This window comes from Solanum tuberosum, unplaced genomic scaffold, assembly GCF_000226075.1.
Source record: "Solanum tuberosum cultivar DM 1-3 516 R44 unplaced genomic scaffold, SolTub_3.0 scf00368, whole genome shotgun sequence".
Classification (NCBI taxonomy): Eukaryota; Viridiplantae; Streptophyta; class Magnoliopsida; order Solanales; family Solanaceae; genus Solanum; species Solanum tuberosum.
The window spans coordinates 459,594-484,565 of NW_006239292.1; the positions used below are offsets into that span (position 1 = coordinate 459,594).

Genomic DNA, 24,972 nt, shown 5'->3' on the forward strand with positions numbered 1-24,972 from the left:
ACCATTTATAGCAATACTATGTTAAATCTGCAATATGTATTAAAAGTGAATTATGTATGCAATATATATGTATTATAACTATTTAAAAAAATATATTATGCTTGTTTGGTGAGAAATTGACACATTGTATTATAAATGTATTAAAATGTGTGATAAATGTATTATCCATCAATAAAACTTGTATTATATGTGAATAATAAATTGTTCTTTGTAATATGTATTAAAATTGTATTATAAATGTATTAAAAGTGATCAAGTGAAAAATAAATGTTGTTGCTACAAATGGTAAATATTTTTTAATATATATTTATGTCCCAAATTAGAGTTCGGAACCTAAATAAGCCACAAAAACATAAAAGTGACCAAAATAAGCCACTACTTTAGTAAGTAACTAAAATAGGCTTAGTGGAAGAAAAAATTCCACTTTATCTAATATTCTAAACGTTTTTCGTTAGTCTCATAATGTGTATATTTTAATATATAACGGAACTATTTCCTACACTTTATAAAATGGAACTATGTCTTACACTTTATAAAGTGTAAGTTTTTCTTACACTTTGTAAAATGGATCTTTTTCTTACACTTTATAAAGTGGAAGAAAATCTTACACTTTATAAAAAGTTGCTTTACCTTTTCACTTTCTTCTTCTCCCCTTTCACTTTCATGGCTTCCAAAATATTTTCAATTTGAAGATTAACAGTTGATGATCCCAATCCAACAACTGAAGCGGCCCTACACTAAAAAATCAAAATCTTGAAAGATTGGAGTAGCACAACCCGACAACATAACAATCCGACCCTACAAATTATATAAATTAGGTATTTTTTTCATCTCATATTTTCATTACTTTAAAATGATGTTGTAATTTGTTCAAAATTTCAGCAAGTCTTATACAATGTGCATTCAATTACTAAATATTGAGTTAGAAAAAAAAGTCTTTAATTCGAAATAAACAAAAGGAATTACACTGTTGGATTGGTATTGCAAAATAGTATTTGGCTACGGTTGAATTACACCTTTTCGTCTCATGTTTTGTTCTTGCTGGCCTGTATTAACTTTACCATGTGCAATGTGCCCAAACTACCATTTAGATCCCAAAGTACAAAAATAAATAATAGTAGAGTATTATTTTTATGCACATAAACTATGTCCAAATCCTTGTAAAAATTGACAATAAATTGAGATTGCACAAATGGTTATATTCTTGTTAATTCAATTGGTTAAATTTGTCCGCAAAACTGAATACAAAATTCATCAAACATATAGTCATCCCTCAATTGTTCCAATAGATAGTTCCATCTGTTTCTCTTTAGGTATATGTTCCTTTTGTTTTTTTTCTATTTTATTTTCTTGTGGTTGACTCGACAAATAACACATTGAATTGACTTGCTGAAGTTAGAGATTCTTTAGTTCTCGTACAATTATTCGTTTGAAGATAGTTCACGGTTTAATTTGTCAAGATATAATTATATTGAACGAATTAATAGAATTTTTCTTACAGAATATAATGGAGTGTGTTGTGAATCCTGGATCGGTTGATCGTACACTTCTTCTCTCTCAACATGAGCATAAATCAGAATTGTTATGGAAATGTGAGATATCATTTAGTAGCCTTATGAGGACAGTGGGCATGAATGATGCCTGGAATTTATTTCGTTTGCATCGACCTCATGGACGTGTTGAAGAGATCTTACGTAGGTCAGGACTGTATGATGTAGTTTGTGTGGGCAGGATGCAGTATGACCGTGCCCTTGTTATAGCTATGGTTGAGCGTTGGAGGCCAGAGACTCATTGCTTCTACTTACCTTTTGGTGAGGTCACAATTACATTCCGTCAATCGATTTAACAGGATGACAAAACACAAACCCATCAATGCATGGTTTAAAATTCCAGAATACATAGTTGAATACATCTTCAATGACATCGATACGCCGCTCTGTTTTCCATTCAACTATTGTTCCGGGATTGAAGTGTTTCAAAGCTTCCATAAACCTCGGCAACTCGGCAAAAGAACCCTCCCAAGTACCATGGACTTTTTCAAAAGCACGCTTGCGATCAAGATAGGCTTTTCTTCTGCTTATCGAAATGCCATATGTTTTAAGAACGACTGTTTTACAGTCTTTGATGGGAAACTTGAAAAGTAAAAATAATATTAATTATCAAATAAAAATGAATATTTTCTTATTAAAGAAAAATCATCTAAGGATAAAATAATACCTTGGCATTTTTTCTATATCAACACGGAGGACGTTAGCAATCATCTCAACATCCAAGTTGAAATGTCCATCGCGGCACGTACCCATATCACATGTATGTTCTTTAATGTATCTTCCAACTTTCCACATGTTAGTATGTTTATCATTAAAGAAGTTATCCTAAATCGACATCCTTGTTCTACACGCCTGCAAACAGGTCACCATGATTTTTTTGTCGATTTAATAACAAAGTGCTCCCTTGCTATCTTTAAATGTAGAAGCCTAACTGCTCTTTGCAATTGCTTCTTTGAATTGAATAACATGACTTTTTCAAAATAAATAGCACCATTCATGAAATCTTCCGGTTCACGCCACGTACGTTGTGATGTATATTCATCATGTGTATCGCCAAAGATATCTGGACCATTTGGGAGATGATCAAGATAAGAAATTTCATGATTACGAAATGGACTCATGGACATTGGTCTTAGCGACTGATTGGGCATTAAAAAATCATCATCACTAGATGATGCCTCAAATGGAACATTATCTCCTGATTCCTCGGCATTAGGCAAATTATCACTATCACTAGCTGAAGGTGAGCCGTAATTTGGAAGGTCACGATCATCAATATTCACAGGATCAATGGGCACATTTTGTGTTATATTTTCCCTATATATGTAAAAAAGTATAAATATTTGTCTCGTTGCAATTAACTTACTTAAATAAAAAATCAAGTGTTGGACATACCGATAATCATCTGCATCAAAAGTAGGCGAGACATGAAAATTTGAGGATGTCCCAACATTTTCCGTCATTTCAAAGTGTGAGGACTGACCAAAATAATTATCTAGTCCATAACTTGGAGCAATAATCCTATCTTGCTGAGGTAAACTGCTATAAAATATATAATAATAAGAATAAGAATAAGAATAATAAATCATATAAATTAATAAATAATTGACAAAATCAACAAATAATAATCGAAATATAATTATTGAGCATTACCAGTCACTTTCATTGATAGTTTCGTTCAAATCAAAATCATATCGACCGGTAAGAATATTTTGATAATGAGTCATGTTAGGAAAATCAGTAGATTGAGTTATCATAAATCCATCAACGCTATTACGATTTTCTAATCGGGGATGTACATCGACCGATAAAGGAGAATGTTGTTGACTAATCTTAGGCTCCTTCCTAACATAGATTTCAAGTATTGTTAACTTGATTTGATCTATGTAGTCATTTGGAACCCTCAAAAAGTCGGTCAACGATTCGTCATTATAGATAATCCACTCTCCAAAATTTACTTGTCCTTGTGATAAAAATGAAGTAGGGTATTTTTCGACTATAATCAAAGTATAATCATTACTGTTTATACCCATTCTTTTATAAATTGATGAAATTTTTTTATGATATCGGACATTAATTGAATATTTAGCATTGTGTTTGGGAGGACGATTATAATAAACGGTATTTCCGTCATGTATAATTTCGCCATCCCAATAAATCGAAACTCTAACTTTTGGTTTAGAAGACATTTTTTTTTTTAGTATTTGAAATGAACAAATATAGAAGACTTTTTATGTTGTAGGTGCTATCAACTATGTTTGAACGTCCTTAAATAGTTATTGGAGGATTTTTCAGAATAAAAAAAATAAAAAAACATAATGTAATAATTTTTTCCATTTTTATGATATGTCAAATCAATATAATTGTATGACAAACACTACAAAAACTTCATAAAGAGATAAAAACGTGAAAAAATATTCCTCTTTGTAAAACAAAAATTTTTCTTCCACTTTATAAAGTGTAAGAAAAAGTTCCACTTTACAAAGTGTAAGAAAAACTTACACTTTATAAATTGTAAGAAATAGTTTCATTTTATAAAGTGTAGGAAATAGTTCCGTTATATATTAAAATATACACGTTATGAGACTAACGGAAAACGTTTAGAATATTAGATAAAGTGAAATTTTTTCTTCCACTAAGCCTATTTTAGTTACTTACTAAAGTAGTGATTTATTTTGGTCACTTTTATGTTTTTATGGCTTATTTAGGTTCCGAACTCTTTTATTACAACTCAGTAACAAAAATAAATTAAAATTTGATATCAAATAAAAATATGTCAAATAAATTGAAACGGAAAAATAACAACTTCATTTTAAAAAGTATAAAAAATTAAACAAGGACTATCTAGTGAAATTTCTTGAAAAAAATAAAAAAAGAGGTCAAAAACATTTTTTCAAACTTAAAACTTTTAATATATATAGTTTTTAAATAGTTTAATTTTGTTTTCTGTAGAGGTTTTTCGAGAAGTGTGCAATTTTCCGTGGAGGATAAAAGAGAGACCGTAACATAACACCAGTCGCCGGTCGGCGTTTGACAGACCAACTGAGAAATAACCAATCGACGAGATGGCCAAAATGAAGCATCAAAAATCCAAACCTAACAAACAATCTCATGTATGTATTTTGGATTACCTCAAATTCGTATAACTGTTTTCAATTTGTTTGGTATTGCAAAAATTCATTGTTGGCTACTTGGTGTGTATGATTTTTCTTGCAAACTTAGCTTAATAGGAGTAGATTTTACTTCACAAATTTTGAGTGTGTTTGTTTGTTATCAATATTCAGTCTATGTGCTGTTTTGTGTATGTTACTGTATGCGACAGGCTAAAAAGCACGGAAAGCAGACTGATATTTCTGAATTTCGAGCTCAGCTTGATGCATTGGGCTTAAAGATTATACAAGTGACGGCAGATGGAAATTGTTTCTTCAGGTTTGTACTTAGTAAGATTTTCCTTTTTCTACATATTGGTTGATCATTGCATGTGTAAAAAGTTACATGTTGAGTTTGGTATATCAAACTTCGTAAAGAGACTTCTGATGTTAGTCCCTGACTTAAAATACAAAACTTACAAAGAGCTCTTGGTGGATCATAAAAATATGCTGGTTTGGCTTGTTATAAATGAGTGAAGGTTCCATCTATCCATGTTCATAAGTCCTTTCACTTGAAGTAGTAAATGAGTTGAAGATAATTTTGGTATTCAATTTAGATATTAAGAAATTTGAAATATCTTATGTGAGAGGCGATCTCATTGCTTATTTTGACAAGTAGATGAGCATGATCAGGACAGGCTCTGGACGAGTGAGTAAGTGATGTGTTGGAAATTGTATCAGTCCAAGCACTGTTATAAACAAGTCTGTCTAACTCTTTCAAAAGGTGATGGGAGGATCTCTGATGTCACACCAAGTATAAGGAGAACCTGTGTATCCTGCATCTTGAAGACCACTATCATTGAGGCATTCTATGAAGTATAGATTTTCTTCCGGTCTATAACTTTTTTCTCCTTTTTTTTCATCACTGGAAGTAATAACCTTAAAATCACCAATTGGTCCCCAAGCTCCTTGAATGTTATTGGCTCTTTCTTTAAGATCTCGCCAAAGCTCCCTTCTTTGTTCCTCTGTGCATTTAGCATAGACTTTAGCATAGACTTTAGCATAGACAATGGTAGACGTATTGGAGGGTTGTTGAGGTAGTTAGCCTTGATCAGGACATGCTGCTCTCTATCTTGAATGATAGATCTACTTCAGAGGTCCAGTAAAGCCAGATTTTATTGGAGCAGTTGAAAAAACATTGAGGCATACCCAGTTTTCTTTTGTATTTTTCAATCTTCCCATTATCTGCCATTGGTTCTTGCAAACATAGAGGGATTTGAAATTGTTGTTTGAATGATTGGAATCTCTTAAGAGATCCTACTCCTGTTATATTCTATGATACTGTATTAATCATTGGGAACAATTTTTTTTTTTTTTTGATAACCGAGAAATTCGTCTGTGACCCGCCCTTTGGACCAATCACAGCCTTCTAAACTCGGTGGATAATGGGCCCGCCCCTCTACCCTTCTCCACTTAAATACCGGGCTTCGCTTTGCATGGTGTGGGGCTTGAACCTGCGACCTAAGCCACAAATCCTCCACCTTTTGCCACTTGAGCTAGGCCTTGGGGGCTCATTGGGAACAATTAGAGTTAGTATTTTTTGCTCTTCCTTATCTTTTTTTCTCATCTTATAAGCTTGGATAATATTTTTTTTTGATGACTGTGGTGTCCGGGCCAGCTTTCGCGCACCTCGACTAATTCCACGGGATACCTACTACCTACCACCAACAACAGGTACCAAGTAAGTCCATCAAGGCTAGGACAGATGGGAAGAATCAACTAGTTTTTTTGTCTCCACTAAGTTTCTGAAATGAGACCTCAGGGTTATCAACCACTTCATTGACCACTAGGCCACACCCTTGGATGATAAGCTTGGAAAATATCACCACCTGGATTCTGGTGATTTCTTGGTGAGAGGTTGTTGAAAAGCATGATGTTTTGTTGAACTAGAGTTCCATCATTTTCATTCATTTCTTGAAGTTCAGAGTTGATTCTTCTTCTTGTGAGTTCATCATCTGAATGTATCAAAGTACTGTATTGATTATTGAATACCCAGTTATTTCTTGGAATTTTCATGATACATGTTATAGTAACTGTAGCTGGAATAAAGGCTAAACAAATCATTGTGCTTATGCAGGGCATTAGGTGATCAGTTGGAAGGCAATGAGGAGGAGCATGAGAAATATCGAGCTATGACTGTAAAATTTATCAGGGTACGTGTTTCTTTAGAAGACTTTATTTTGCTTCAACATACTATCAAGTGAGATGGAATTATTCCCATGCAATCTTGTCCATTCAAGGCATGTTGCACTCAGGATATTCCTAGAAATAGTAATTCTGTACCTATCATGTTGGTGTCATTTATATTATGGTTGTGAGTATCCTGTTGCGTGAAAAAAATTAGGTAGAAGAGGGATATCGGGGTCAAAATAAAATTTTGGAGGGATTACTGAATAATTAGCAAAATCAGAAAGATAAACAAAGAAAAGGAAAGCCTGGAATGCTTGTGATAAATAGTAGGAGGGATTAGAAGGTCTAAAAATCAGACTGAACTAGGGATTCAGACACATGAAAGTTTACAGTTACTACCCAGGGTTTCATATCAGATCCCGAAAGAGAAAGGGTAGGAGCAAGGTTGAAGCTGTCTGTTTTTTGGATTCCAAAGAATAAGGTGATTTAGGCTTAAAAAAATATTATAAGGAGAGCGATCCAGTTTTATTCTCAAAAGGTCCTCATTTTTCTGTGGTATCTGTATCAGATATGATCTCCACATTCCTATCCAGACTATATAGCTTAAAATGTTGTTCACAAGTGATACACTTTTTAAGTCTATTAACATACTCTAAAAACCCTTAATTAAAACAAACAAAAACTCCTAAATTAGTTGAGAATTGAGGACGTATTCAGAGGGTTCATATAATTAATTCCAACTAGTTTGTTTCCGAGGCACAAATGATTAATATGATATATGATTTTGTGTAAACATTATGCAAGGTCATGATATTTAATTGTGTTGAGAGTCTAACTTGGATGGGATCAATTGCAATTCTACTGAGGTGTAATTCCATTTTGACAAGGCAAGAAGTAGCATCCACAGCTATTGACTTTTACTCCCTTTTCTTTTTTCCTTCTCAAGGGGCTACCTTTGTTCTCTTATTTGAGCTTATATCCCATTATTTGTCACCAAAGTCGCTACCTCCGTCAGTCTTATCATTGTACTCTGACAGATACCACAGTCTGTCCAGGAAGAACTGAGCCATCCTTGTGGCATTATTTTTTTATTTTGATATATACAGTAGATCTATCCTGCGACTAATGTGCAGGGTGGCTTGAGAAGGGTGGTAGAATCTCTGGTGACAGTGTTTTGGAGCCATTTCTTCTGTTTCAACTTCTATTGCAAAATCATTATTAATATTATTATTATTTTTAGAAGGGCGGTATCAGGTCTGCGTACACTCTACCCTCCCATACCCTTTTTTGGGACTATACCGTGTTGTTATTAGATATTTGGTATCTATATTACTTTTTTTCAGCTGGCTCTTTTGATTTAGAAATGTGTAGTCATAATTGCTAATAAACTTTTTTGCAACCTGTTTTAGGTATGAATATTTGTCACAATTCTTACTAATAGCAAAGCTGGAATAGATTGAAAATAACATAGATTTTTTGAGCTGATTGAGGAAACACATGCTTTCTTTAAGAATATCCTGTATTTTGTGATGTTATAGATGTGATTTCTCTTTGAGCCGAGGGTCTTTTGGAAACAACCTCTCTACCTGACAAGGTAGAGGTAAGGTCCGCATACACTCTACCCTCATGAGATCCTACTTGTGGAACTATACTGGGTATGTTGTTGTTGTTTGTTATTGATGCAATTTTGAGTGGGTGAAGTTTAAAAATATGATTACCGATGTCACATGATGAACTTTTGTCTTTGTTTTTGATTCCTACATCTGCTGTTACGTGTCATGAAGAGGAGCCTTGGAGCAACGTAAAGTTGTCTCCGTATGACCTATAGGTCATGGGTTCGAGCCGTGGAAGCAGTCACTAATGCTTGCATTAGGGTAGTCTGTTTACATCACACCCCTCGGATTGTGTCCCTTTCGTGGACCCTGCTAATGTGGGATGCTTTGTGCACCGGCTGCCTTTTTTATCTGTTGTATGTCATGTACTCTAGTACGTAGAACATCAAAACAATTTTTAAGGTAAACTAATAGTGGATCTATATTTAACAGAATAACCGTGATACGTTTGAGCCTTTTATTGAAGATGATGTACCATTTGATGAATATTGTGAGTCCATGGAGAAGGATGGCACTTGGGCTGGACATATGGAATTACAAGCAGCTTCTCTTGTTACTCATACCAATATATGCATTCACCGAGTACGTCTTCTCCCCCTACTTTATCCCCTCTGATAAGCGGTTCTTTATAATATAGAACAACTAGGTTTTTAAACATCAAAGTTGCTCACTTCCTAGTGCACTGACCTGATGTCCAAGGGATTTTTGATTGACTGATTATTTAAATCCATTGTGGACAGCATATGTCACCTCGCTGGTACATACAGAATTTTGACAACCGTGAATCTCGGATGCTTCATCTGTAAGTGTTGGAAAGAATATGAGATTTTAGTTTTCACTTGCTTATGCTTTTGTATGGTCTAGAGCCCCTCCACTGCATGAATTTCTTTAGTTTGTATATCATGAATGTTTCTTAGCTGGGATAGAATTGTTGGAGGACTGATACGACTCATTTTCATTAATACACTTAGATCATTTAAAATTGGCATTTATGGGAGATGAATTTTAGTATTTTAGCTGTTGGTGAAGAAAAGACATCTATGTGGAAATTGGAATAGACAATCTGGTACTTTATTGAACTTAAAAAGTTGTTTTATTTTTCCTCTTGGTTTACTTTCTCTTGGGACCAGTCTAATTTTGTATTTTTAACTACATCCATCTAGAGTAAAAAAGAGGATCTCATGAAGGTGGATGAGCAAGTTCTCTGTAGTGCTAATGCACGATATGCCCCAATGCTTGATATCTAGTTGTATCTCCTCTTTTTTGAAGCTTCTGTTCTGTCAAAGACCCAGTTGAGTGTTGCAACCTTATTCCTCCATGAGCACTCTCCTAGTTGTCACACTTGCTGTTTATTTCTTCACTTCAGAGTCTTCGTTTGTCTGGGAGTGGGAGTGGGGGTTGGGGTAGAAGGCAGAATAGATGTTTCGCTAGTAAAAACAGGTGTATGTAGATCATTCTCTTTTAGCTGTTACATACAAGCATTCTGAAAAAGTTCATGAAATGTGATGTAATTTTTCTAAGTACTTGATCCTGCTGCATAGACATCTTGGTCTCTCCCCCTCTTTTCTTGTGCATGCACACAGATGTTGCTTACAGGAAGGGGATCGGTGAAAACACAAGAAATTCATTTTATATATTTTTTTTAATTACTTTTTCTTAATCTGTGTTATTTTGCTTTGCTTTTCAAGTAGTTGTGAAGTTCAGAGCATTCTATCTCGTTGGTTTTTGAGAGACTTGAGGTTACATTCAGTATACCCCTTCTTTTCTCTTGTCCCAAGGCAAAACTTAAATCCTATATGGATAGACATGGTCTTGTGAAATAGCAGACAGTTCAAGTTTTATGAGAAGCTTGGCCCCCTCCTTTTTTTCCTCAACATTAATGTCTCTCTCTTTTTTTTTTTCATTAATGTCTCTTTCTTTCTCCATTATGGGGAGTCTGTCGTCTCTAGCTTTTTACTGTACTGTGATTGACAGACTGTTTTGGTCCATCTTCATTAAATAACAAAGCACTCTTTCAGATCATTTGGAGGTTAACCTCCACTTCTGATTTGTTAATAAATTATTGATTATTCACAGCTAGATTATAGTGGTGTCCTCTATAACCCTCTGAGATAATTGGTTGCCTGCTGAACTTGAAAAGGAGCATCTTTTGGCATTTCTTCTGTGCTTCTTTTCCCCTTCATCCATTACTTGTTAGGCCCTTCGTATATTTTGTACATATTTGCTGCCTGACTTACTTATTTACTGGCAGTTCTTATCATGACGGAGAGCATTACAATAGCATCCGGCTAAGGGAAGATTCTTGCACTGGACCAGCTAGCCCGATTATTATCAAGGTTTACAGCATTTCAATTTTTTATTTTTTTGTGATAGGAATAGCAATATATAACAATGAGTTAGGATTTCATGCAAGAATTCTAATAACCTTCAGTTATTTAAAGGCTGATGCTGATCTTTCAGCAAAATCTCGTGAATCTATAGCTGCTGCCAAGTCTAAGGGAGACACTAGTCGGAATATGGTTCCAGTAGGATCAGTCAAAATGGTTATGGCTGGAAGTGGGTGTGATAACAAACAAAAAGTGGAGCAGGTTATTTGCCGATCGCTCTCTCCTTAGTCGATGATGTCGAACTTGTTGAGCGTTAAAAGAAACCTACAGATCTCTGTACTTGATATGTGTTTCTTATTTATCTGTTCTTCTCTAGGTTTTACGACAAGTTGGTGGTGATGTTGATGCTGCAATAGAATTTCTAATCGCAGAACAAGGATCTGAGGACCAGTTAAATGCAAATGATAACATTTCTTCTCTGGCAAGCACTTCACAAGGTAATGGCAAGTCAGTTCTTTTCCACTTGCTTTTAAAATAATTATGCATATTGCGTCTCGCTGAGATTGCAGTCAATGTAAAGTCTGGTTTTCATAATCATCAGGGTGTCCCAAGCACATGAAAAATAGAAACAGGAAGGCTTGTTATTCAACATGACTTACATACTTGTGTCAACCTGGTAGATATTCAAATTTTAATGAATTTTATTCGAAAAATACAGACTTCTGTCCATATGGTAGTGGCTTGCCCAGGAATCAGGATTGACAGTGAAATATCTTTGGTGACACATTCTTCCTTTTCCCTTTTTTTCTACTTCTATTGGTTTTGAGTTTTGATGCCTGGTCATCTTATCCAAATTGACTAACCTAGTTTAAATTTATAGATTTTGTAGCTATGTGAGTAATACTCGGGACTTAACTTTAGGATTAGAAATAATAGAAGGAACTTTTAAAAATTGTGGTCAAGAGAGGAACTTGTTTGGCTCTTTAGATAGTAACTAGTTCAAACAAATGGACAGATTTCAGTACTATGTAACTAGGTTGCTCAGACTCGGCTGCGGGTGTCCTATACAGGTGTGGATCTAGAGGTCAGATCCTACATAATCTGAATTTTAAGATTTGGGAGCAACTTAGCTATGTAACATGTAGTCAAAATTTTACCTTATAGGAGCTAGAGAACCATTCATTTTACTTTATGCTTTGCTAGTTGACTTTCTTGACCTAATCGAAAAAGCCAAATAAGGTGGGGGGGGAGGGGGGGGGGGGTTTCTATTACTGGATAGCTATTTCCACATCTTCCAACTGCTATGAGAAATCTGTCTACAGGGAAGCTAATGTGCCATCTTAGATAGTGAGGGCTGTGGGACTTAGGTAGATAGCTTTTTCTCCTATACACTCATCACTCGGTAATGTTCGACGTGCAATCATCTGCACAGTAGCCCCTTTTTGGGGCTGCCTGAATGCATAGTAGAAGGAGACTATATTTTTTAATACCTTGGGTGCTAGATATGAAGATGAAGTATTCTTTTTCATCTACTTGTCAATTGTCATTATTGTCATAACTTTGTAGTTAGGTGGATACTCTTTTCTACGTTCTCTTTGACAATTGTTCTCACTCTGGGAAACCCATCCTTCATGCTTTGGTGCTTAGTGAGCTTGAATGTGTCTTAGCTCGGCTCTGTAAAGTTGACCTCTTACCATGCACCAGTTACTCCAGTAATATTATAGGGCTTGCTGAGTTGGGAAGAAACATCTTTAATGTTATGAAACCCACTTAATGCTATCAGAATCTTGTCACAGAGCCAGAGGAAAAAGTGATAATTTTTTGGTTGTGCCCATTAATTGACAGGCAAGATACATTCCGATAAAAAAACACTTGAAGTACCTTCCTATTGCGTCTATCATGGATGGGGAGAACTGGTACAACTATGCTTTCACTGTTGGTACCAGCACTATCTTCTTATACTTTTCGTTCTTTTTAGGGTCTCCAGGAGAGCATGCTATCAAATCTGGAGACTCACCTTGTAAAAAAGGTTCCTCTGACTGTAGTGTAAAAGGAGCTTCTGATGAACACACCTCCCAGGAAGATGAAAAGGTAAAACAACCTGAATCCTTTTGTATCTTTTAAATGTATTTTTTTTCCTTTAGTACGTATCTAATTGGAAACTTGACTTGGATTTTGTTACTTAAATAATCAAAGCTTCATCATCGTTTGATGCTGTAGAAAATTCCAAGAAATAAGGCCTGTCCCTGTGGTTCAAAGAAGAAATACAAGTCTTGCTGTGGATCAGTTGCTGGAAAACATCCTACTAGCTTTACAGTGTATGGTTGTCAATAATCACCTGTGTTTTTGTTTATTCCTAAATGTTGTTGAGGTTTCTTTTGTTAATTCTTTTTTGCGGCAAATTTTATTCTACAGCCAATGCCGTTAGCTTGTTGTAACTTGTGGGATGCTTTCTGCTTGTTCTATGCATGTGTTTGTCTTCTTCTACTATGCATATATTTGCACTAGAATGTATTTGCTATAGTCTACAAGGATATATTGGAGAGCTTTCGATATGAAAATTTTGGAAACTGCGCTCCTCTGTGCTAAAGATATATTAGTGGATTTGTGGGCTCTCCAATTATGAAGTTTGACAGCACAAGTATGACAATATAGCTATAAAGCTAAGAGACATGTATCTATCTTTCCAACTGTTTTCTTTTGGATTAAATTAAAAAATCGTCTATATAATGTTGGGTTTGAAGTCAAAATAATCAATTGCAGCCTCTTCTGTTTCCTAACTAGCTTAATGTTCTGGCCACTTGGATTTCTGATTCTCTTCATTTTCTCATGCAATGGTATATTTTTCAGCAACCATACAATTGATTATGGAAAGGATCGGAGAGACAAAAAGCAAGGAAAGAAAGTTCCACCTGTCAATGTTACGACTTCAAAACAATCTGATGCAAGGCCACCTGACATGGGCGCGCTTTGTATATAGTCAGTATTTTTGAGGTACTTTCTGGCTATAATTTGTTCTGTCCTTGCTTGTTTTCATTCTTTTTATCTTTACGGCCACTGATCAGGATTTTGGTTTTTGCGGCATATAGCTTCAAAAAGTGAGGCAACACTGGTTATCCTAATAGTTCAAATTTTGGTTGATTCCCTAGCTAGTTTTGTCAGTTAGCACAACATTATTTGCAAATATCATGGATCATGAAACCTCGTCTTGTATACTGTTGGTTAATTAATGCACAACTATGGGAAAACTGAGGACTCAAAGTAGATCCTGGTGTTAACCTATGGTTATTGGGAGCTTCTCTATATCGAAGGGGAGGGAGGAGAGGGGAGAGGAAAACCTGATAAAGAATTGGGAAGGATATTTCTGCCATGAAAGGAAGTTAGAGAAAAAAGGAAAGCGAGGGTGCTAGACTAAATAGGGGGAGGGGGGAAGGTTTGTTGAAGAGGTAGGGGCATGACAAGGGAAGGAAATAGATATGGTGGAGGAGGTGATAATTTCTGGTTGAATGGGAAGGGAGTTAAAGAGATAATAAGAAGATATTGATGTCTGCTAGTTGGGTGAGAGGGCTCGAGTGTACATGGACAGATTGAAGGAACTAAAAAAACAGAGAATAGAAATGGGAAATGTTTGCTAATCCTGTTATATGTAAGGGACTGTCTTTTCATGTCCTTGTAAGGATAAGAATCCCTCCTTTTTCAATATATTTGTACCTTATCTCATGAGAGAAGGAGAGTGAGGAACAGGGAAGTTCTTAAGAAGTGATGGAACAGTTTGAGATGGTAAAAGAGTGGGGTTGACAGGGGAAGAGAAGGCTTTTATATGAATAGATGCCTTAAGTTTAGTGATTGTGATTGATCAGTAGTATTAATTGGTACGCTTTGTCTTGTAGCCTTGTACATCGAGATGTTGCAACATTGGCCTAGTTTGTGGCCGATGATCGATATTATGAATTTGTCCAATTGGATATGGCTTATGATTAATGAGTAGTTAACAGTGGCATAAAGGCAATGCATTTCTTACATGTGTCATTGTTTGCACTATTGTGCTGATGATAATGATGCTGTTTTAGTGTATTCCTGTCCTGAATATTAAAAAATAGCATGTTCCTTCCCCATGGATATTTTAGGAACATCTTTCCCGCAGCTGCTGGGGTGAAGTCATAAATTGTTAAGTTGCAAGTTGCTGTAGTCCTGAGCTTTGAAAACTGTAAGTTAAGTTGGTTGGTTTCTTGCCCAGGAAAACCCTTTCCATCTAAGAAATTTGTGCATTCAGGTCCCAAGGATTGAGCCTGAAACCGCAGAAAAGCCAGCACTGATAATTCAGTCTGTCCTTTTTATACCGTTCCTGACAGGTTCCTTTGTGGCTCTTTGCTCCAGCCCCAAGTTTGTGTCTTTGGAGAACTGCAAATAGTAAACTTAAAACTATCAATCATATTGGTCAGCTCAGTGATGGCTTGTGCGGAGGAGGAATTGTGACCACGGGCATGGACACCCGCTAAGAAAACGGTAAATAAGACAAGCAATCAAGCTGGCACTGCAGCAAGCTCTGCTAGCCTCGTGCTCCATACTAATGTCGTCTCAACGTTCTTTCTCCGAATTTCATAAATTCCATGATATCCGTCTATATACACTTACGTCGTCATAGGGACTAAAGAGGATCCATTGTTTATATTCCCTTTGTACTTCCTATATGTCCAACAACAACATACCTATTGTAATCCTACAAGTGGGGTTTGAGGAGGGTAGGATATATGCATACCTTACCCCCTACCTTTGTGGGGTAGAGAGACTGTTTTCAACAGACTCTCAGCTAAAAACAAATGTTATCAAAACACAATAGGAAGATAAAAAACCAGCAGCAAAGTAGCAAGATAAATAGAACAAATGAAACATCAGGTAATAGTGAAAATTAGGAGAATAAGATACTACGCATATACTAACTAATACTTATAATGCTCAGCTACCTATTACCCTTCTACCCTTATCCTCGACCTCCAAATCTTCCTATCTAGGATCATGTCTTCACAATGCTGAAGATGTGATGTGTCATGTCATGTCTAATAATCTCCCTCTTGTTCTTCTTCGGTCAACCTCTACCTCTCCTAAAACCTACTATAGCCAACCTCTCATACTTCCTCACTGGTGCATCTATGCTCCTCCTGTTCACGTGTTCGAACCATCTCAGTTTGACTTCCCCTATCTTATCCCCCAGGAGGCCACTCCAACCTTCTTGTATAATGTCGTTCCTAATTTTATCTCTCCTAGTATACCCACACATTCATCTCCGCTACCTTCTTTTGAACATGTGTATTCTTTATTGGCCAACACTGCCACACACAACAAAGTAGGTCTAACCACCACTATGTAGAACTTACTTTTAAGCCTTTGTGACACTCTTCATCTATTAATCCAACACTGAACCTCTTTGTCATAAAGTAGATTTATGTACCTTTGAGTATAATAATTGAAATTGGATGAGGATATAGTCTTGGTGTGAATAAACAATGGTAACATTTCTCGGGGATTTTGCAGTTATCAAGAGAGAAAAAATGCGGAAACATTTCTTCCGTTTCATCTTGGTACCTAAGCAACTGTTGTATTAGAACAAAGTTTACCAAAGAGGCAATGTAAGCGTATTTCAGGTAAAAAAGTTAACAATGGGTTGACTCACATACTAAGGTTGTCAAGGTTGTCAATGCAGTCAAGTTACCAGTTTCAAAAAAAAAAAAGTTGTTAATGCAATCATCAATTCTTAGGGATTGTTTGATTGCTAGTTAGAGTTATGTAGGTAATAGTAATACATGAATTAGTTATGTAGGGTTTGCAAGGTTTAGTTATTCCATCTTCCATACTGCATAAAATAATACATAGATTCACTCATAACTTATATAATACTCCCTATGTTTGTTCTACTTTCCTTATGAGTCTGTTTAAAAAAGAATGTCTCTTTCCTTTTTTGACATCTTTTTAGTTCCAACTTTCCACATAACATGTTTAAGGTCACAAGATCTACATATTTTTAATTTAAGATCACAAAATTCAAAAGTTCTCTTTACTTTCTTAAACTCTGTGTCAAGTCAAAACATGACAAACAAATTGAAACGGAGGGAATATTAGTTATGCGGGATTCTAAATTGATAATCAAACACCGTATTTTGGTGTGTTGAAGTTTATATATAGCAAAAGAATGCTACCAAACATGGTACAAATTGTGCAGAATTTAATACATGAATAAATCACCTCCTAACCAACAACCAAACAACCCCTTAGGGGCCGTTTGGTTACTGGTTAGAGTTATGCAGGTATTAGTTATATAGGGTTTAGTTATGCAGGTATTAGTTATGCAGGGTTTAGTTATGTAGGTATTAGTTATACAAGTATTAGTTATGCAGATATTAGTTATGCAGGGTTTAGTTATGTTGAATTTAGTTATGCGGGTATTAGTTATGATGGTATTATGTAGAGATTACAATACATTATAATATTTATAGTAAATATTCTATCAATATATTGTATATATTGTTTATACATTTTTAATACACCAAATATATGAATTAGATATAAATTCACGTCCTAAACAAAATAATAATACATGTTAATTAAATATGTGAAATATATTTAATAATATATCACGCTAATATATGATTAACATATGCGCCGTCAAAATATATACCATCCAATTCGTAATATTAATAAAATATGGGCAAATTACAGAAATCACATACTTTTAAGGCAAAATTACAATTTATCCCTTAAAAGTTTATAATTACAGAAATCTCTCAAACGGATACAATAATATAAGCGCTGATACATTAATCATTAAGTAAGATACATTACATTTTATACATGATACACTAATCTGATGAACATTTTATACATGATACACTAATCTGATGCGCGAGATACACTAATCTGATGCGCGAAAATGAGGGATTTTGGAGATTTGTAAAACTTATAGGGGATAATGGTAATAAGTAAACTAAAAGGTGGGATTTCTGTAATTTTTCCATAAAATATTTACATTTGGTATCCAAATGTAATAAAAAAATAAAGGTTGTTCATGTGTTATAAATAAAAAATAAAAAATAGGAATGCAGTATAGTCAGGTTAAGTTCTCAATTTAAAAAAATAAAAATAAATCAATAGGGGTAAATATGTAATTTACTATTTTAATACATGTATAACTAATACCCGCATAACTTACTCCACCTTTCACCCCGCATAACTTATACATAGATTTCCTCATAAGTTATGTTGGTATTAATTATGTAGGACTACAAAGAATGTAACCAAACACCGTATAAAATAAATACATGAATAACTTTTATATAACTTTTAGAATCATACCAACCAAACATGGTACAAGTTTTGTTGACTTTTCTACCTAGTAAAAAACTTCTACCATGCATAGTAAAACTAATACAAATTTTTATACAATAAAATGGACTCTTATACAGTAACCAAGCGGTCCCTTAATCTTAACTCTTTTACCTGAGCTTCGCTCAATGGTTTTATATGTGGAACATGAGAATAAAATAAATGTTACCGTCACAGGTGCAGACTGAAACTGATAGCATCTGTCTTAAAGTTTTCTTTTGAAACTGTTAGTTTTGGTTGAAACAGTGCTTAAGATTAAGCAAGTGCTAGTATATATTTCTTTCATCCTAATGGTCCTATCAATATTTTAGCTAGTTTAGTAATCTTGTTCATTGGATGTATCAGACCTGTACTCACTGTTTTCAAACAAATAATACCATGTAGGTTTTCATGTTCATACCAATTTATCCTCGGCTTTAGAATATGGATGAGATGTCACAATTTCCCTGTGGCTGGCTCACAAACATGATTTCTTGAGGCTTGATCTCCCAAAGTACCGTATTTGATATTTCGTAGTTGCTGATTATTCCATATACTGTTTTGGAGGACCATCAGATCCTACAGTACTTTGTGATCCTCCAAGGACTTGATTCATTGGAAGTGGGAACATGGAGTGAGAATCCAAGAGGAATTCAATCAACTAATTATTGATTTGTGAGGAATGACTTCCATTCATTTTCAAGAGTACCTTGGTATTGGCTGGTGCAACTCGCAAAACCTATTTTATACTCTTCAGGACTTTTAACATATCTGGTTTCCGGTCCTATTTCAATTACTTAGTTCCTTTGGTTGTTTGGAGTGAGAAGTGAAAAATGGAACAAGCGAAATCGTTCTGGAGAACAGTTGACTTACGCAGCCAGATCCAAGCATTTCCTTGAGATAAAATATGGCGAGTATGAGAGAAATGTAATTGATTGCAAGTGAACGCTCGTTTGTGCCTGAACTGCCATTTTCCCCTTTGACTGGTGGCATTGTTAGCTTTTTAATGGCATCAGTTTTTTTTTTCCTAATATTTTGTTATGTTTAAGTTTTGCTTTAATGCATTGCTGTTGGTGTAGTTGAAGTTATTCCAACTGTGTGTATCATCCAATATCCACCAATATCTAGGATTTATATTATACATTATTGAGCTTTTGTCTAAAACTTATTTCATCGAACAAATTTGTCATTTAAAGGCCGTGTTTAGTTAAGTTACAATTGTGCTTTTGTCATCCGATAATTGGTTTAAAGTAGGGGTGAGAAAATTAACCCAACTTATTTGATATTTTTACAGGATGGGTTATGGCCTGTTTGTTGAGTTGACCATAGGGTTGAGCTCAAAAAGACCTATAAAAACAGAGTCAAGACGGGTTAAGGTAGTTCTCTCCAGACAATTTGCTATTAGGGCTAAGGTAGTGTACTCCAGATAAAATATAAGAATTAGGGGTGTGTCAAAATTGAATCGAAAAAAATGCTATTGGCTTATTGCTATTGGTTTATGGGGAAATTTCGCAAATAGCCACTAAAAATAACTTGCTTAGGCTCCATAGCTATAGTTTGTCAATTACGATTCGTAGATACATGTTAGAGGGAGGAGAGAGGCGGCGAGATTAAGAGAGGGAGGAGAGAGGCGGCGAGATTAAGAGAGGGAGGAGAGAAGCAAGCGAGAGAGGGCAGAGAGTGGAGAGAGGTGAATTTTATTTGTATATATGTTAGATAATTGTATATATGTAACTGGTATACATATGTATTTGTATATCTGGCGAGCGAGATTGGGAGAGGAGGAGAGAGGCGAACGAGAGATGGCAGAGAGTGGAGAGAGGTGAATTTTATTTGTATATATGTTAGATAATTGTATATATGTAACTGGTATACATATGTATTTGTATATCTGGCGAGCGAGATTGGGAGAGGAGGAGAGAGGCGAACGAGAGATGGCAGAGAGTGGAGAGAGGTGAATTTTATTTGTATATATGTTAGATAATTGTATATATGTAACTGGTATACATATGTATTTGTATATCTGGCGAGCGAGATTGGGAGAGGAGGAGAGAGGCAAGCGAGAGAGGGCAGAGAGTGGAGAGAGGTGAATTTTATTTGTATATATGTTAGATAATTGTATATATGTAACTGGTATACATATGTATTTGTATATCTGGCGAGCGAGATTGGGAGAGGAGGAGAGAGGCGAACGAGAGATGGCAGAGAGTGGAGAGAGGTGAATTGTATTTGTATATCTGTCGTTTAATTGTATATGTATATGTATAAGAGAGGAGAGAGGAGAGAGGCACACATAATTATAGCTAAAAAGAGGTTGCGAGTGGTAATTACTTTAAATTATAGCTATGTTAGCTAATTAAGTAGTATATGTTTAATTATCCGCTTAATTTCCCTTGGTTTATTGGGTTAATAGGTTAACGGGGTTTTAATAGTTTTGTAATAAAATTATCGGATTATCAGTTTGGTTTTGATTTTTAATAGTGGGTAAACTTGCAACTCATTAAGACGTAGTAATTTACTACTTTATCTCTACATAAATATTAAATATTAGTCTCCGTACAATACTAGTTACTCCCTTTTCCCTTTAACCTTCAATTCACACTTCACAATGGATTTGAGTTCACAACTTCACATTATACAAAGGGTCAAAACTTAAAGTAAAGACCTTATTCCTCTTAATTTCTCTTTGTGTTGCACATGCATAGTTTTTTTCATGTTAGTTATTATTATTTCTGTTTTATGAGCGTTCTGTAAAGTTACTTTATCTTGTTGTGTCATTATTGGACAAGCCATATATTTATTTTATAAGCATTTTCTTATTGGTTAAATAAAAATTTGGTCCGTTAAGGACCAAAATTGATAAATCGAAAATCGATTAAAAATATCTTATTAGTTTGGGTATTGATTTGGCATATTTAAAAAATTGAAAACCAATATTACATAAAAAGTGAATTGAACTGATCGACGCACACCCCTAATAAGAATACAGCTAGTACAATAACATATACCAACGAGCTTGAACCCTTGAAAGTAGGGCAACAATCCACTACTTACTAATCTTCTATCCTAAATGTGACCTCCACATCTTTCCATCTAAGGTCATGTCCTTGGTAATCTGACATGTCTTGTCTAATCACTTTTCTTCAATGTTTTTTTGGCCAACCCCTACCTCTCCTTGTGCTTGTTACATCCAACATCTCCCACCTCTTCACTGGGGTGCTGTTAGAGGCGGACCTACATACAAAGTTGTGCACTTGCATCCATTAACTTCGAAAATTAGAATATGATTAATAGTGTACCCATGAGGAACATATGAATGTCCTTGTGTTTTTGATACATGTTAGAGGAACCGCCTGTGAGACTAGGGTTCAAAGATAATATTGATGCATCGCCTAAATTAAGATAATATTGATACATCCAAAGTCTTCAAATCTTGGGTTCGTTTTTGACAATAAGGACTCTAATTCGTTTAAGGAGGGAACACTGGATAGATAAGCTTTCTAAGCACTGACGAACAAAAAATACATTATAAATCATGCAAACATACTATAAATTATGCATATCAGTACTAATAAAAAATAGTATAGTATAAAGATCATGGGAATATAGATTGGTATAAATAAAAATTTAAATAGAACTTGTTTACTATTATTCAAGTGATCAAAATTTTGAATTGTTATTATGATAATAAATCACGATTATTGATTACAAATTAAAATTAAGATAACTGGCAATGAGCAAAGGTTACTATCAAATCATATTAAAATAAGTCTAATAAGTACTAATTACATGATTAAACATTAAATAATTATTAGAATTAGGTTTTGTATTTTAAATGTCTAAATCAATGTAAAACTAAAGAACAAAAATTCAACATTATTGCCATTTTTAGTGTTGAATTAATTGTTTTGTTAGCATTAGTATTGATTTAATTTTGATTTGTGTAATGACCGATTGGTCATTTTTGGTTTTTCCATGAAATTTACCGTTTTGCCCTCCCGTGATTGACCCCGAGTCTTCTATGTTTGAGTTTTGAAAAGTTGGTTTTGAACTTTGAGTTAAGAGTTGAGAATTTGGCGAGTTTTGAGATTGAAAGACTAAGTTGTTAAGAAAGTGGTTTTTGGTGTCCTTTGGAGTTTCGAGTGTCGGAATGGGATTCCATCAGTCCCGAAAGGTGAAATCTGATCCGTGAGAGTTGTTGGTTTCTGATTCCGAGTTTTTTTGAGGATTTGAGGTCCTAAGTTGTGAAATTGTGGAATTTTAGACTTTGGATTGACTTGTTCAACATTTGGGGTTCTGATGCTCGGATCGGATTTTTGAGTTTTGGGAGCTTTGGGATGACAATTTGAACCATGTTTTCGAGGAAAGACTTTTGGGTAACGATTCTTAACTCTAAATCTTCAATTACCCATTATTATTTATGAATTTATGTGTTCAAATCAAGCTTCCGAAATGAGAAATTTGGGTTATCTTCAAGAACTTAGTAAAATGGTGATTTTGAAGTGGTTTTGACCCCTTTTTCGAAATGGTTTTCTCTAATGAGTTCCTAAAGCTTTAAACATCATTTTCAAGTATCGTTTTCCGTATTTTGAAATTGGGTTTTGAGTTGTTTGACTCATTCTCTACATAATTGATGTGGTAATTGTTGTTTTCGAGGAGTGATTGTAAATACTTGATTATTATAGATTGTGTGGCTTTAGAAGTGATTTGAAAGGGGAAGACTTAACTCTTGGGGTGATTATTGATTGATTTAAGGCAAGTGACTTCCTAAACCTCGTATTCTAGTAGAATTTGTGTGCTTCCTTCGTTGCTTGTTTATTGGGAGTAGTGGGGATGAGGTGAAGGGTTTAAATTGTCCACTTGATGCATCTAAACGAATAAAAAAGGGAATTAAATGAAAAGGGCTATGTGTTGAACATGATGATGTGAATTGTCTTATTATGACCCTTGTTGATTGATTGATGAAATGCTAGCATGAATGTGAACTTGCTAGCATTGATTGTGAACACCATGATGTGACATGTGATTATTTATGATGCCAAGGTCTTTGCCGGCGAATGTTGTGATGTTGAAGTCTTTGCCGGTGAGTGTTATGATGTCGAGGTCTTTGCCGGCCAGTGCTATGATGTCGAGGTCTTTGCCGACGAGTGTTGTGATGCCGATGTCATTTCTGGCAAGTGTTTATAAAACCGATTGGAAATGATTCCAGCTAGTGATTTGATGTAAAACCGATGAAAATGGTTTCGACCTGTGATTTGATGTAAAGCTGATGGAAAATGTATCTGGCTAGTGATTTGATATAAAGCCGATGGGAAATGGTTCGGCAAGAGATTGATTATTGTGACTTGATGCTTTTGATGCATATGTGTGACTTACTTGTTAATTGTGATTATGTACTTGTGCACTGAACTACTTGATATTGAGATTAACCTATTTGATTTGTTGAATTGTGAAGATTGAAATGTGTATATTGGGCCTTGTGAGACATATATTGTAGAATTGTTAGGTTGGACTGATTTCTATGCAGGTAGTTTGAGGAGGTTCGATTGAAGAATAAGGGGTATTCAATTTCTAGCTAGTTTCTTTCTTTAGTAGGTTGTTTGTTGTGTACCGTGTTGTTGGTACTCACCCCTTGCTTCTACTTGTGTAGGTTCCGAGGTCGGACCCGTGTGATCTTCTTCTTCTTCTTCTCTTGGCAGTCGAGGCTCGTTGAAGGATTTCAGATGTAGCTATTGTTATCTTGGCGGACCTTCTTTTTCTTTTAAGCTTTGTTCTACTTGAGAGACAAAGACTGAAACTTGTATTATCTTTCGATTTTTATATTTTCATTAGTGTCTTGTACACGTGACAACCAGATTTTGAGATATTGTTTAGAATGAATGAGTTTTTCGTCTTTGTCTTGTTCTTGTTTTACTGTTTTCTGCTCTCTTTTTTTGTTTTCGTTGGGTTGAAGCTGAGTTGTCTTGGTGGGAAAAGACAAGTGTCATCACATCTATTTTTGGGTCATGACAATTTGAACTTTATTAGAGTTACTAATATCTATGGACTATAACATTTATTGGACCATTCAAAATTCTAAATCTAGAAAATTTGAAATAATATGTTAAAATATAAAATTATGAAAAAATATAAGAAATATTTAGAAATTATATCAAAGTAAATACTTTATGTATAAAATAAATTTTAAAAATTATATATATATTACCGGGTTGGTTTGATCTCAGATTGACATGTTTTAGTTAAAATTAAACCAATCCAAGTATAACCGGGGTTTTTTCAATACCAAATCAAATCACTTGTTGGGCTTTCCCCCCAGATTTGACTCAATTTGTGATTTGGTTCCATTTTCGGTTTGGTTTTGTACACCCCTACATAAAAGGTAGAAAAAAAGAGAGTTTTGTTGTAAAACCAAGCAAAATAAGACAAGAAATATAGAAGATGAAAGTTTTTCTATCATTCCAAGTATTCAAGTGTATACAATATGAACCCTTATGCCTCTATTTATAGTGTAATATAGAGACATAGAAAAGGTTAGTCATAAGCATGACATTAATCATGAATATAATGGAGGAGGTTATGGAGGTGTAAGGTTAAAAGAATAATGATCATAAAGATGAAAGCTATCTTCATAATGGAGGGAGGTAATGTAGATAATTGCTGAGAGTAACTTCTGGGTGTAGTGAACATCTATACTATATTATTTTATAACACTCCCCCTTGGATGTAATAGATAATATGTCTCGTTAAAACCATACTAGGAAAAATCTCGTGAGAAAAAATCGTAGTGAAGGAAAAAAAGTACACATATCGTTTAACAAGCTTTGAATGTTGACTCATTAAAACCTTA

General features: G+C 34.8%; 1 protein-coding gene across 6 annotated transcripts; it reads left to right on the top strand.

Moving 5' to 3' along the window:
* The first annotated feature begins 4,508 nt into the window (after window positions 1–4,508).
* LOC102593312 (OTU domain-containing protein 3) lies at window positions 4,509–24,020 on the top strand. 6 transcript variants are annotated; one of them, XM_006361676.2, is made up of 12 exons: window positions 4,509–4,663; window positions 4,873–4,979; window positions 6,777–6,852; window positions 8,875–9,024; window positions 9,183–9,244; window positions 10,694–10,778; window positions 10,884–11,030; window positions 11,146–11,266; window positions 12,748–12,860; window positions 12,990–13,087; window positions 13,620–13,763; window positions 23,776–24,020. In XM_006361676.2, exons 1-11 carry the CDS (start codon window positions 4,616–4,618, stop codon window positions 13,747–13,749), a joined length of 1,137 nt encoding a protein of 378 aa, XP_006361738.1. In that variant the 5' UTR covers window positions 4,509–4,615; the 3' UTR covers window positions 13,750–13,763; window positions 23,776–24,020. The 6 variants fall into 6 exon arrangements, with proteins under 6 accessions (XP_006361738.1, XP_015170925.1, XP_006361737.1 ...); XM_015315439.1 differs by lacking the exon at window positions 23,776–24,020 and adding an exon at window positions 19,420–19,713; XM_006361675.2 differs by lacking the exon at window positions 23,776–24,020 and adding an exon at window positions 18,531–19,264.
* Window positions 24,021–24,972: the final 952 nt, after the last annotated feature.